This window comes from Anomaloglossus baeobatrachus, chromosome 9, assembly GCF_048569485.1.
Source record: "Anomaloglossus baeobatrachus isolate aAnoBae1 chromosome 9, aAnoBae1.hap1, whole genome shotgun sequence".
NCBI lineage: Eukaryota > Metazoa > Chordata > Amphibia > Anura > Aromobatidae > Anomaloglossus > Anomaloglossus baeobatrachus.
Window position 1 is genome coordinate 1,018,636 of NC_134361.1, and position 13,323 is coordinate 1,031,958.

At 64.1% G+C, this 13,323-nt stretch overlaps 1 protein-coding gene across 1 annotated transcript in view; it reads left to right on the forward strand.

The window, feature by feature from the left end:
* Positions 1-13,323, forward strand: part of BCORL1 (BCL6 corepressor like 1) — a 126,626-nt gene that overhangs the window by 26,096 nt on the left and 87,207 nt on the right. The window contains 3 exon segments of the mRNA XM_075323048.1: positions 5,303-5,469; positions 7,675-7,765; positions 8,353-11,022. Of these exon segments, the coding sequence (XP_075179163.1) occupies positions 5,384-5,469; positions 7,675-7,765; positions 8,353-11,022 (2,847 nt within the window). The 5' untranslated portion in view covers positions 5,303-5,383.

Sequence of the window (13,323 nt, forward strand, 5' to 3'; positions counted from 1 at the left end):
AGTGGGTCCAGGGCTGTCTGCTCTCGGTTGTTTCCTCCTGTGTAGTGGGTCCAGGGCCGTCTGCTCTCGGTTGTTTCCTCCTGTGTAGTGGGTCCAGGGCCGTCTGCTCTCGGTTGTTTCCTCCTGAGTAGTGGGTCCAGGGCCGTCTGCTCTCGGTTGTTTCCTCCTGTGTAGTGGGTCCAGGGCCGTCTGCTCTCGGTTGTATCCTCCTGAGTAGTGGGTCCAGGGCCGTCTGCTCTCGGTTGTATCCTCCTGAGTAGTGGCTCCAGGGCCGTCTGCTCTCGGTTGTTTTCTCCTTAGTAGTGGGTCCAGGGCCGTCTGCTCTCGGTTGTATCCTCCCGAATAGTGGGTCCAGGGCCGTCTGCTCTCGGTTGTTTCCTCCTGAGTAGTGGGTCCAGGGCCATCTGCTCTCGGTTGTTTCCTCCTGAGTAGTGGCTCCAGGGCCGTCTGCTCTCGGTTGTTTCCTCCTGAGTAGTGGGTCCAGGGCCGTCTGCTCTCGGTTGTTTCCTCCTGTGTAGTGGCTCCAGGGCCGTCTGCTCTCGGTTGTTTCCTCCTGTGTAGTGGGTCCAGGGCCGTCTGCTCTCGGTTGTTTCCTCCTTAGTAGTGGGTCCAGGGCCGTCTGCTCTCGGTTGTTTCCTCCTGAGTAGTGGCTCCAGGGCCGTCTGCTCTCGGTTGTTTCCTCCTGAGTAGTGGGTCCAGGGCCGTCTGCTCTCGGTTGTTTCCTCCTGTGTAGTGGGTCCAGGGCCGTCTGCTCTCGGTTGTTTCCTCCTGTGTAGTGGGTCCAGGGCCGTCTGCTCTCGGTTGTATCCTCCTTAGTAGTGGGTCCAGGGCCGTCTGCTCTCGGTTGTTTCCTCCTGAGTAGTGGGTCCAGGGCCGTCTGCTCTCGGTTGTATCCTCCTTAGTAGTGGGTCCAGGGCCGTCTGCTCTCGGTTGTATCCTCCTGAGTAGTGGGTCCAGGGCCGTCTGCTCTCGGTTGTATCCTCCTGTGTAGTGGGTCCAGGGCCGTCTGCTCTCGGTTGTATCCTCCTGAGTAGTGGGTCCAGGGCCGTCTGCTCTCGGTTGTATCCTCCTTAGTAGTGGGTCCAGGGCCGTCTGCTCTCGGTTGTTTCCTCCTGTGTAGTGGGTCCAGGGCCGTCTGCTCTCGGTTGTTTCCTCCTGTGTAGTGGGTCCAGGGCCGTCTGCTCTCGGTTGTTTCCTCCTGAGTAGTGGGTCCAGGGCCGTCTGCTCTCGGTTGTTTCCTCCTGTGTAGTGGGTCCAGGGCCGTCTGCTCTCGGTTGTTTCCTCCTGTGTAGTGGGTCCAGGGCCGTCTGCTCTCGGTTGTATCCTCCTGAGTAGTGGGTCCAGGGCCGTCTGCTCTCGGTTGTATCCTCCTGAGTAGTGGGTCCAGGGCCGTCTGCTCTCGGTTGTTTCCTCCTGTGTAGTGGGTCCAGGGCCGTCTGCTCTCGGTTGTTTCCTCCTGAGTAGTGGGTCCAGGGCCGTCTGCTCTCGGTTGTTTCCTCCTGAGTAGTGGGTCCAGGGCCGTCTGCTCTCGGTTGTATCCTCCTTAGTAGTGGGTCCAGGGCCGTCTGCTCTCGGTTGTATCCTCCTGTGTAGTGGGTCCAGGGCCGTCTGCTCTCGGTTGTTTCCTCCTGTGTAGTGGGTCCAGGGCCGTCTGCTCTCGGTTGTTTCCTCCTGTGTAGTGGGTCCAGGGCCGTCTGCTCTCGGTTGTATCCTCCTGTGTAGTGGGTCCAGGGCCGTCTGCTCTCGGTTGTTTCCTCCTGAGTAGTGGGTCCAGGGCCGTCTGCGCTCCTTTGAACCCCCCACCCTCCGAGTCGCGCCCATCATTTGTGAATCCCTCGGTTCCGGTGCTTCGTTACCCAGCTGCGTATGTTGTTATTGGCGTGGTGTTCGCTGCGTTTCGGGCTGCACCTTGTGCAGGGTTTCTTCGTTTTCTCCTCCTGATGAGATCTGCTCGCACAGCAGACACATTGTACTGGGCTCTCGGGATCCGCTCCTCATTCTCCGATCCGCTCATTGATCGATTCCCTGGAGCGTGATCCATTAACGTTATGGAGGCAACAAAGCTGCAATATGAAGGTGCTGGGTGACGGCCCCGCGGTGCAATGGCTGCTGTGCTGCTGCCCTGTGCGTCCACTCCGGAGGGTCCTCACTGCTTCTCGGGGGGGCAGCAGCTCGCTCTGTCACGCTGCTTCCTCATGGCGGCCGATGTGCAGGGAATGCAGCGACCCCGGGCAAAACTGCAGAGGAAACCTCCTGTGTGATCAACTCTGGTATCTGGTGACCTCTGCAGATACATAATATCCTTGTAACGCCCGGGACCAGGACGGGTCTCACAGGGGTCACATGGGGCCTCCGTATGGCGGAGGATTGTCACCGCCTGCGCTGCAGCGTCTCCTCATCTGCTGAATTCTGCACCGAGGAATCTCCCGAAGCATTTATACACAGAGCGTCGCAGCTCATCATTAATTCATCTGGGAGTGAGCACTGGGGCCGGGAAACGTGGGCTGCCCAGCCTGGCCCCCTGCCCAGCCTGGCCCCCTGCCCCTCCTGCCCAGCCTGGCCCCCTGCCCCTCCTGCCCAGCCTGGCCCCCTGCCCCTCCTGCCCAGCCTGGCCCCCTGCCCCTCCTGCCCAGCCTGGCCCCCTGCCCCTCCTGCCCAGCCTGGCCCCCTGCCCCTCCTGCCCAGCCTGGCCCCCTGCCCCTCCTGCCCAGCCTGGCCCCCTGCCCCTCCTGCCCAGCCTGGCCCCCTGCCCCTCCTGCCCAGCCTGGCCCCCTGCCCCTCCTGCCCAGCCTGGCCCCCTGCCCCTCCTGCCCAGCCTGGCACCCTGCCCCTCCTGCCCAGCCTGGCCCCCTGCCCCTCCTGCCCAGCCTGGCCCCCTGCCCCTCCTGCCCAGCCTGGCCTCCTGCCCAGCCTGGCCCCCTGCCCCTCCTGCCCAGCCTGGCCCCCTGCCCCTCCTGCCCAGCCTGGCCCCCTGCCCAGCCTGGCCCCCCTGCCCAGCCTGGCCCCCTGCCCAGCCTGGCCCCCTGCCCCTCCTGCCCAGCCTGACCCCCTGCCCCTCCTGCCCAGCCTGGCCCCCTGCCCCTCCTGCCCAGCCTGGCCCCCTGCCCCTCCTGCCCAGCCTGGCCCCCTGCCCCTCCTGCCCAGCCTGGCCCCCTGCCCCTCCTGCCCAGCCTGGCCCCCTGCCCAGCCTGGCCCCCTGCCCAGCCTGGCCCCCTGCCCAGCCTGGCCCCCTGCCCCTCCTGCCCAGCCTGGGGGCCCCCTGCCCCTCCTGCCCAGCCTGGCCCCCTGCCCCTCCTGCCCAGCCTGGCCCCCTGCCCCTCCTGCCCAGCCTGGCCCCCTGCCCCTCCTGCCCAGCCTGGCCCCCTGCCCCTCCTGCCCAGCCTGGCCCCCTGCCCAGCCTGGCCCCCTGCCCCTCCTGCCCAGCCTGGCCCCCTGCCCAGCCTGGCCCCCTGCCCCTCCTGCCCAGCCTGGCCCCCTGCCCAGCCTGGCCCCCTGCCCCTCCTGCCCAGCCTGACCCCCTGCCCCTCCTGCCCAGCCTGGCCCCCTGCCCCTCCTGCCCAGCCTGGCCCCCTGCCCCTCCTGCCCAGCCTGGCCCCCTGCCCCTCCTGCCCAGCGTGGCCCCCTGCCCCTCCTGCCCAGCCTGGCCCCCTGCCCCTCCTGCCCAGCCTGGCCCCCTGCCCCTCCTGCCCAGCCTGGCCCCCTGCCCCTCCTGCCCAGCCTGGCCCCCTGCCCCTCCTGCCCAGCCTGGCCCCCTGCCCCTCCTGCCCAGCCTGGCCCCCTGCCCCTCCTGCCCAGCCTGGCCCCCTGCCCCTCCTGCCCAGCCTGGCCCCCTGCCTCTCCTGCCCAGCCTGGCCCCCTGCCTCTCCTGCCCAGCCTGGCCCCCTGCCCCTCCTGCCCAGCCTGGCCCCCTGCCCCTCCTGCCCAGCCTGGCCCCCTGCCCCTCCTGCCCAGCCTGGCCCCCTGCCCCTCCTGCCCAGCCTGGCCCCCTGCCCAGCCTGGCCCCCTGCCCAGCCTGGCCCCCTGCCTCTCCTGCCCAGCCTGGCCCCCTGCCCCTCCTGCCCAGCCTGGCCCCTGCCCCTGCCCCTCCTGCCCCCTGCCCCTGCCCCTCCTGCCCAGCCTGGCCCCCTGCCTCTCCTGCCCAGCCTGGCCCCCTGCCTCTCCTGCCCAGCCTGGCCCCCTGCCCCTCCTGCCCAGCCTGGCCCCCTGCCCCTCCTGCCCAGCCTGGCCCCCTTCGCCCAGCCTGGCCCCCTGCCCCTCCTGCCCAGCCTGGCCCCCTGCCCCTCCTGCCCAGCCTGGCCCCCTGCCCCTCCTGCCCAGCCTGGCCCCCTGCCCCTCCTGCCCAGCCTGGCCCCCTGCCCCTCCTGCCCAGCCTGGCCCCCTGCCTCTCCTGCCCAGCCTGGCCCCCTGCCTCTCCTGCCCAGCCTGGCCCCCTGCCCCTCCTGCCCAGCCTGGCCCCCTGCCCCTCCTGCCCAGCCTGGCCCCCTGCCCCTCCTGCCCAGCCTGGCCCCCTGCCCCTCCTGCCCAGCCTGGCCCCCTGCCCCTCCTGCCCAGCCTGGCCCCCCTGCCCCTCCTGCCCAGCCTGGCCCCCTGCCCCTCCTGCCCAGCCTGGCCCCCTGCCCCTCCTGCCCAGCCTGGCCCCCTGCCCCTCCTGCCCAGCCTGGCCCCCTGCCCTGCCCGGCCCCCTGCCCCTCCTGCCTCCCCTGCCCGGCCTGGCCCCCTGCCTCCCCTGCCCAGCCTGGCCCCCCTGCCCCTCCTGCCTCTCCTGCCCAGCCTGGCCCCCTGCCCCTCCTGCCCAGCCTGGCCCCCTGCCCCTCCTGCCCAGCCTGGCCCCCTGCCCCTCCTGCCCAGCCTGGCCCCCTGCCCCTCCTGCCCAGCCTGGCCCCCTGCACCTCCTGCCTCCCCTGCCCAGCCTAGCCCCCTGCCCCGCCTGGCCCCCTGCCTCCCCTGCCCAGCCTGGCCCCCTGCCCAGCCTGGCCCCCTTGCCCCCCCTGCCCAGCCTGGCCCCCTTGCCTCCCCTGCCAGCCTGGCCCCCTTGCCTCCCCTGCCCAGCCTGGCCCCCTTGCCTCCCCTGCCCAGCCTGGCCCCCTTGCCTCCCCTGCCCGGCCTGGCCCCCCCCTGCCTCCCCTGCCCAGCACCACTTATATATGTTGTGTGGATGATAACTCTCATGATTATGGTTGGGCTTGGCACACATCTCTGCCAGGCATCTCAGTATATACTATACACCAGCTGTCAGGGTGCCATACTAGCTCCGAGCCTCGCTAACCTTCAGATCTGAACTGTTATATCCTTCTTGTTGCAGGTAGACTCTACATCGAGCGCGGTGGAGGGAGGCCGGGGGCTGCGGACTCGCTCATCAGCTGCAGGGGGGCCATCACCTGCCATGATATCGGCTGCCCCACTCTATGGTGGTGTGCACAATTGGAGCAGCACTGATCGTGTGCGTATGTGTGGCATTAACGAGGACAGGTAAGAGCAGGGTCGGGAGGATGAGAGAGCGGGGACGTGCGGGGTGGTGAGAGCTGGGTGAGGGGGGTGAGCGGGGACGCGGGGGCGGGTGAGGAGAGCGGGGACGCAGGGGGGGGTAAGGAGAGCGAGGGGGGGGTAAGGAGAGCGAGGTCGAGGGGGGGTAAGGAGAGCGAGGGGGGGTAAGGAGAGCGAGGTCGAGGGGGGGTAAGGAGAGCGAGGTCGAGGGGGGGTAAGGAGAGCGAGGTCGAGGAGGGGGTAAGGAGGTCGAGGGGGGGGTAAGGAGATTGAGGTCGAGGGGGGGGTAAGGAGATTGAGGTCGAGGGGGGGGGGTAAGGAGATTGAGGTCGAGGGGGGTAAGGAGATTGAGGTCGAGGGGGTAAGGAGATTGAGGTCGAGGGGGGGGGTAAGGAGATTGAGGTCGAGGGGGGGGGGTAAGGAGATTGAGGTCGAGGGGGGTGGTAAGGAGATTGAGGTCGAGGGGGGGGTTAAGGAGATTGAGGTCGAGGGGGGGGGTTAAGGAGATTGAGGTCGAGTGGGGGGGGTTAAGGAGATTGAGGTCGGGGGGGGGTAAGGAGATTGAGGTCGAGGGGGGGGGGTAAGGAGATTGAGGTTGAGGGTCGGGGTAAGGAGATTGAGGTCGAGGGGGGGGTAAGGAGATTGAGGTCGAGGGGGGGTGGTAAGGAGAGCGAGGTCCGGTGGGGGAGGTGAGAGCGTGGGGATGGGGGGAAGGAGAGCGAGTTCCGGAGGGGGAGGTGAGAGAGGTCGGGGGACTGGGGGAAGCAGAGCGAGGTCGGGGGGAAGGTGAGAGAGCGGGGACGGGGGGGGGGTGGAGAGAGGCGCGGGGACGGGGGGTGAGAGCATGGACGGGGAAGAGAGCGAGGTTGGGGGGAGTGTTGATGCTCATGCTTGCGCTGAGAGGATGGGTGCGTGGGGACATCCCAGGCGCTGTGAGGATCCCGGCATTTTATATCTGATTGTTGTCAGAATGTAGATAGACGGGGGGGTTGTCGGGGGGCCACAGTGTGGGTTTGGTAGAAGCCGCTCTGCTCTGCAGAGGAAAGGCTGTAGTGTCGGCCATTGGTAATGAGCCCCCCCCCCCGGAATGTGCCGGTCATTGGTAATGAGCCACCCAGGAATGTGCCGGCCATTGGTAATGAGCCACCCAGGAATGTGCCGGCCATTGGTAATGAGCCCCCCAGGAATGTGCCGGCCATTGGTAATGAGCCCCCCAGGAATGTGCCGGCCATTGGTAATGAGCCCCCCAGGAATGTGCCGGCCATTGGTAATGAGCCCCCCAGGAATGTGCCCGGTCATTTGTAATGAGGCCCCTAGGAATGTGCCGGTCATTGGTAATGAGCCCCCCCCCCCCCAGGAATGTGCCGGCCATTGGTAATGAGCCCCCCCCCCCAGGAATGTGCCGGCCATTGGTAATGAGCCACCCAGGAATGTGCCGGCCATTGGTAATGAGCCCCCCCCCAGGAATGTGCCGGCCATTGGTAATGAGCCACCCAGGAATGTGCCGGCCATTGGTAATGAGCCCCCCAGGAATGTGCCGGCCATTGGTAATGAGCCCCCCCAGGAATGTGCCGGTCATTGGTAATGAGGCCCCTAGGAATGTGCCGGTCATTGGTAATGAGGCCCCGAGGAATGTGGCGGTCATTGGTAATGAGCCTCCTAGGAATGTGCCGGTCATTGGTAATGAGCCCCCCAGGAATGTGCCGGTCATTGGTAATGAGCCCCCCAGGAATGTGCCGGTCATTGGTAATGAGGCCCTAGGAATGTGCCGGTCATTGGTAATGAGCCCCCCCCCAGGAATGTGGCGGGTCATTGGTAATGAGGCCCCTAGGAATGTGCCGGTCATTGGTAATGAGCCTCCTAGGAATGTGCCGGTCATTGGTAATGAGCCTCCTAGGAATGTGCCGGTCATTGGTAATGAGCCCCCAAGGAATGTGCCGGTCATTGGTAATGAGCCCCCCCAGGAATGTGCCGGTCATTGGTATTGAGCCCCCCAGGAATGTGTCGGTCATTGGTAATGAGCCCCCTAGGAATGTGCCGGTCATTTGTAATGAGCCCCCCAGGAATGTGTCGGTCATTGGTAATGAGACCCCTAGGAATGTGCCGGTCATTGATATTGAGCCCCCCCAGGAATGTGCCGGTCCCACCATCGCTCGCTGCCATTTCTTACCGTGCTTTGGTTTTGGGCAGGAGGACGACGCTGTCTGATGAGGAGTCCAAGTCCAGCAGCGCCCAGGCCCTGGGATCTGACGACCATTGTGTGAGCGCTATCCTCTCCAAGGTGAGCCGCCCATTCCTGGAGTGTGGGGTCGATAAGTCTACACACCCCTGATGACATCATGTGGCTCTGACTCCTGATCTCTGACTCAGTGGAGCGGGGTGGCTGGTGCTCTGACTCCTGACCTCTGACCTGGAGGAGCGAGTGGCGGGGCTCTGACTTCTGACCTCTGACTTAGTGGAGCGGGTGGCTGAGGCTCTGACTCCTGACCTCTGACTTAGTGGAGCGGGTGGCTGAGGCTCTGACTCCTGACCTCTGACTCAGTGGAGTGGGTGGTTGGGGCTCTGACCTCTGACCTGGTGGAGTGGGTGGTTGGGGCTCTGACTCCTGACCTCTGACCTGGAGGAGCGGGTGGCTGGGGCAACTCCTCCTTTCAGTCATCACTGCAACCCTGCAGAGTGTCCTGTGTGGTTCCTCGCGTGTCCTGGGTTTCTGGCGTTTACAGGATACCTGTTCTGGCGTGTTCTTGGTGCCTCGTCTGTCCAGTGTTCCTGGCGTGTTCTTTGTTCCTTGTGTGTCCCTAGTGCCTGTCCTGGCGCGTCCCACGTTCCTGCCGTATATGGTGCTGATTACTTTTTTCTGTTTTTCAGGTGGATTTATTACCTGCACCCAACCAAAGTGATGCCCTGATGCTGCAGGAGGTCGGTGCTACAAAGGTGGAGACTGGGCAGAAGCCAGAGGACAAACCGCCAGATGGTGCTGAGCCCGAGGCGGCCAGCGCCATCCCACCTTCCACAGCTTGTAATAATGTGTCTCTAGCCAAGGGGAAAGGGGCCACCAAAGCCACGGAGAAGCCGCTCCACACTGCTCCCGGCAGGCACAGTGCTAGGAGTGAGACACTGAGGCCTGCGGCTCCGGAGAAGGCTGCCGGACTGGAGCCCCCCGCTGCCCTGGCTGCCGACGTGGACTCTTCTGGAAGGCCGAATGCTCTCCTGGCCCCCGGAGTACAGGTGGCAGGCCAGTCCGGGGATGCCTCACACACCCTGGTTTCCTCGGGGTTCCCCTTTACTATGAGCAGAATCTGCTTCCCCACCACTCAGGTCCCCAATGTGCAGAAACTTCCTCTTTCTTTCCCACCCGGTGCGGTTTTGACACCGAGCCAACCCTTGGTGTACATTCCACCCCCCAACTGTGGCCAGCCACTCAGTGTGACCACCTTACCCACCACATTTGGGGTGACGTCGACGCTGACCCTTCCCATCATGCCCCATCACGCCTTGACAGAGCGATGTCTTCTGCGGGCTCCTTCAGAGCTGCAATCCCACACGTTGGCTACACCGGTGGGAAGGCCACTGACAACAGACAGTAATGTGGTCTCTGCAGAGATGACCAAACCAGCGAGCGTGGCCACCCCTTCTGCTTCCCTCACCAGCAGCAATATGACCCCTGCTGTGGATGGGCCTCCCGTCTGCACTCCTGCATCCACCTCCACTCTGTCCGCACTGCAGTCGCTGGCTGCACACCCCACCATCCCCATCGTCAGTGTCGCTCTCACCTCCTTCTCCAGAACTCCGACCCTGGAACCACAGAATGATTCCTCCTCCTCGTCATCAGTCTCCCCGCTAAAATCTCCTCCGCAGCTGGAAAGGGAGATGCTCTCTCCCCAGGACTCGTATGAAATGCCTTTGGATCTGTCCTCGAAGTCTCACCGTCATAAACATGTTCCACCTAACCAACGTAAGACGCCCCCAATGCCAGTGTTAACTCCAGTGCACACCAGTGGGAAAGCCTCACTGTCCACCGTTCTGTCCCGGGCTGATTCTGGCACTGCGAGTCCAGCCGCAGTCAGCTTCACCAGCAGCAGTGTCAGCCAAAACCTGCGGGGAGTTCCTCCATTGGTGATGTTCCCAGACTTTTTAAGAAATGGAGATCAGCTATCGTCACAGATCGTTGGAACATCGGGGTCCTGGATGAAGAGTTCTGCCGCTCTCATTAGTACTATACCTGGCACTTATGTCGGGGTGGCCAATCCGGTGCCGGCCTCCCTGCTGCTGAACAAAGACTCCAGCTTGAGCCTCGGCTCAGACTCGCGACATTTGGCAAAACAGGAGCCAATCTCCATAATTGACCAGGGAGAGCCAAAGATCTCAGGGTCGTGTGGCAAAAAAAGTAGCCAGCCTAGTGTGGATGGCCAGCAGCCCACAGAGAAGCGGCAGCATGGATGTCCTACCACAATCGGCTCTCTTTGTTCTAAGGACTGGACGTTACCTGGGCATGGATCAGCGCACCCCAAGTGTCCTCTAAATGGGAAGCCCAGCAATTCTCAGGTTTTGCCAATTAGTTGGTCTCCGTACCATCAGACGTCAGTGCTGTCTATCGGCATACCAGCCACAGGCACACTCCATCCAAACCAAGGCTCTCACCAGAGACTTCCCGTCGGCGAGTTCACGCTGTTTTCCAGCATTCTTCCAGCAGAATCCAAGGCGACACCTCAGAAAAGTGCAGGAGACTCCACACTAAGTTATCATCAGAAGCCGATGATGACAGCAGCCGCGGCCCACGAGCAAGACCCACTGGCTAAATCAAGGACGTGTGAATCTGTTTCCAAGCCTCCAAAAACTCACACAAATAAAATGATGCTGGCACCAAAACCTGCTGCAGGAAATGCTGCATTATACCTCCAGTCCGGCATGACTGACCGAGTGGCCAGCAGTGCAGACGGAAAGCCGGCGTCTGACGGGAGCGCACCATTACACGTCCTGCCCGACAAGCCAAACTGCAAAGACGACAAGGTCCGGCCACCAAAGCTGAGCTGCAGTCGAAAGGCACTTGGGGACACAAAGCCAAAAAACAAAGTTTTGGCCTCTTATATGACCAACAACCCTCTTGACGCTGCTCAGAGAAAGGACAGTAGTCAAAGCCTGCCTCTATTAAGTCAAGATGGCAACAAAAAGGACGCCAAGAGCGATGTATCACCGGATCAGCCGGCACATCGCAAGCGCAGCCTCAAAAAAGCACATGCGTCACTGGACGCCCAGCACTGTGTGCAGGAGGTGGACTTGAGCAAAGTCAAGATTGAGCGGGTGGACGATGATGAGGACTTTGGCCGCTTGCCATCCTTTAGCAGTCCATCATGGTCGCCTGTGGAAATGCCACCAATCGCCAAAGTCAAGGCTAAGATTAAGAAAGAGCCAGGTGTACGAGGTCGGGCTAAGCGCCTAGAAGAGGTCACACCAACCAAGCCAGCTCCGCAGAAGACCAGATGTAAAACCACAGAAAAAGACGAAGACCGAAGCGTGCAGCCATCCCCCAAGAGAAAGGTGAGCGGCATGGGTGACGGACATGTACATCTACCATGCGTTCTATCATCATAGATGGGGTACACAAGTCTGGGGAGTCGGCAGTGTCTGGCGGGTGACTGAGAAGGTGAGGAGCCCTCACTGTAAGCTTTAGTGACCTTGTAGATATTTGGTATCCCAAAATACACTGCAGCAGCAAGACACACAAAATATTAGATATCGACTGCATACTTGTAAGTCTGACCCAAGGCCACTGGCCCGGTCCTAAGGAGGCCAATCTCCTCACTGTATGTGTCCTGACTCCATCCACCAAAGAAAGCTCCCCAAAACGATCGGATGGGCCCTGGAGGGGAAGGGATGATGTGAATGATCTGTCCATCCTTCCAAGATGGCAGATTGTTTGTGTCTATGATTGTCCCCATGTGTAATCACAACGTGAGGGAGACTTGTGACTAATTAGTGACGTTCAGCAATTGGACGATGCCCTGAAGATCATGTGAATGTGGGTCACTGCTCGTACAGGGCGCATTCACCTACTGTGCCGCCACAGTAAGGAGCCACAGTGGCCATCCACACCACAGTCCGCCCCTGGGGAAGTGGAGACGTATCCTGCGCAAGGAGGGATCGCCACAGCCCGCCCCTGGGGAAGTGGAGATGTGTCCTGTGAGGGGGGTGATCGCCATAGTCCGTCCCTGGGGACGTGGCCTGTGCGGGGAGGGATCGCCACTGTCCGCTCCTGGGGACGTGGCCTGTGCGGAGAGGGATCGCCACAGTCCGCCCCTGGGGACGTGGCCTGTGCGGGGAGGGATCGCCACTGTCCCTTGTTGGGGACGTGGCCTGTGCAGGGAGGGCTCGCCACAGTCCTCCCCTGGGGACGTGGCCTGTGCGGGGAGGGATCGCCACAGTCCGCCCCTGGGGAGATGGCCTGTGCGGGGAGGGCTGTCCACTGTCCGCCCCTGGGGACGTGGCCTGTGCGGGGAGGGATCGCCACAGTCTGCCCCTGGGGACGTGACCTGTGCGGGGAGGGCTCGCCACTGTCCGCCCCTGAGGATGTGGCCTGTGCTGGGAGGGATCGCCACAGTCCGCTGTTGGGGATGTGGCCTGTGCGTGGAGGGATCGCCACAGTCCGTCCCTGGAGACGTGCTCTGTGCGGGGAGGGATCGCCACAGTGGGACGTGCTCTGTGCGGGGAGGGATCGCCACAGTGGGACGTGCCCTGTGCGGGAAGGGATCGCCACAGTGGGACGTGCCCTGTGCGGGGAGGGATCGCCACTGTCCGCCCCTGGGGACGTGCCCTGTGCGGGGAGGGATCGCCACTGTCCGCCCCTGGGGACGTGGCCTGTGCGGGGAGGGATCGCCACTGTCCTCCCCTGGGGACGTGGCCTGTGCGGGGAGGGATCGCCACTGTCCGCCCCTGGGGACGTGGCCTGTGTGGGGAGGGATCGCCACTGTCCGCCCCTGGGGACGTGGCCTGTGCGGGGAGGGATCGCCACTGTCCGCCCCTGGGGACGTGGCCTGTGCGGGGAGGGATCGCCACTGTCCGCCCCTGGGGACGTGGCCTGTGCGGGGAGGGATCGCCACTGTCCGCCCCTGGGGACGTGGCCTGTGCGGGGAGGGATCGCCACTGTCCGCCCCTGGGGACGTGGCCTGTGCGGGGAGGGATCGCCACAGTCCGCCCCTGGGGACGTGGCCTGTGCGGGGAGGGATCGCCACTGTCCGCCCCTGGGGACGTGGCCTGTGCGGGGAGGGATCGCCACAGTCCGCCCCTGGGGACGTGGCCTGTGCGGGGAGGGCTGTCCACTGTCCGCCCCTGAGGACGTGGCCTGTGCGGGGAGGGCTCGCCACTGTCCGCCCCTGGGGACGTGGCCTGTGCGGGGAGGGCTCGCCACTGTCCGCCCCTGAGGACGTGGCCTGTGCGGGGAGGGCTCGCCACTGTCCGCCCCTGAGGACGTGGCCTGTGCGGGGAGGGATCGCCACAGTCTGCCCCTGGGGACGTGACCTGTGCGGGGAGGGCTCACCACTGTCCGCCCCTGAGGATGTGGCCTGTGCGGGGAGGGATCGCCACAGTCCGCTGTTGGGGACGTGGCCTGTGCGTGGAGGGATCGGCACAGTCCGTCCCTGGAGACGTGCTCTGTGCGGGGAGGGATCGCCACAGTGGGACGTGCCCTGTGCGGGAAGGGATCGCCACAGTGGGACGTGCCCTGTGCGGGGAGGGATCGCCACAGTCCGCCCCTGGGGACGTGCCCTGTGCGGGGAGGGATCGCCACTGTCCGCCCCTGGGGACGTGGCCTGTGCGGGGAGGGATCGCCACTGTCCGCCCCTG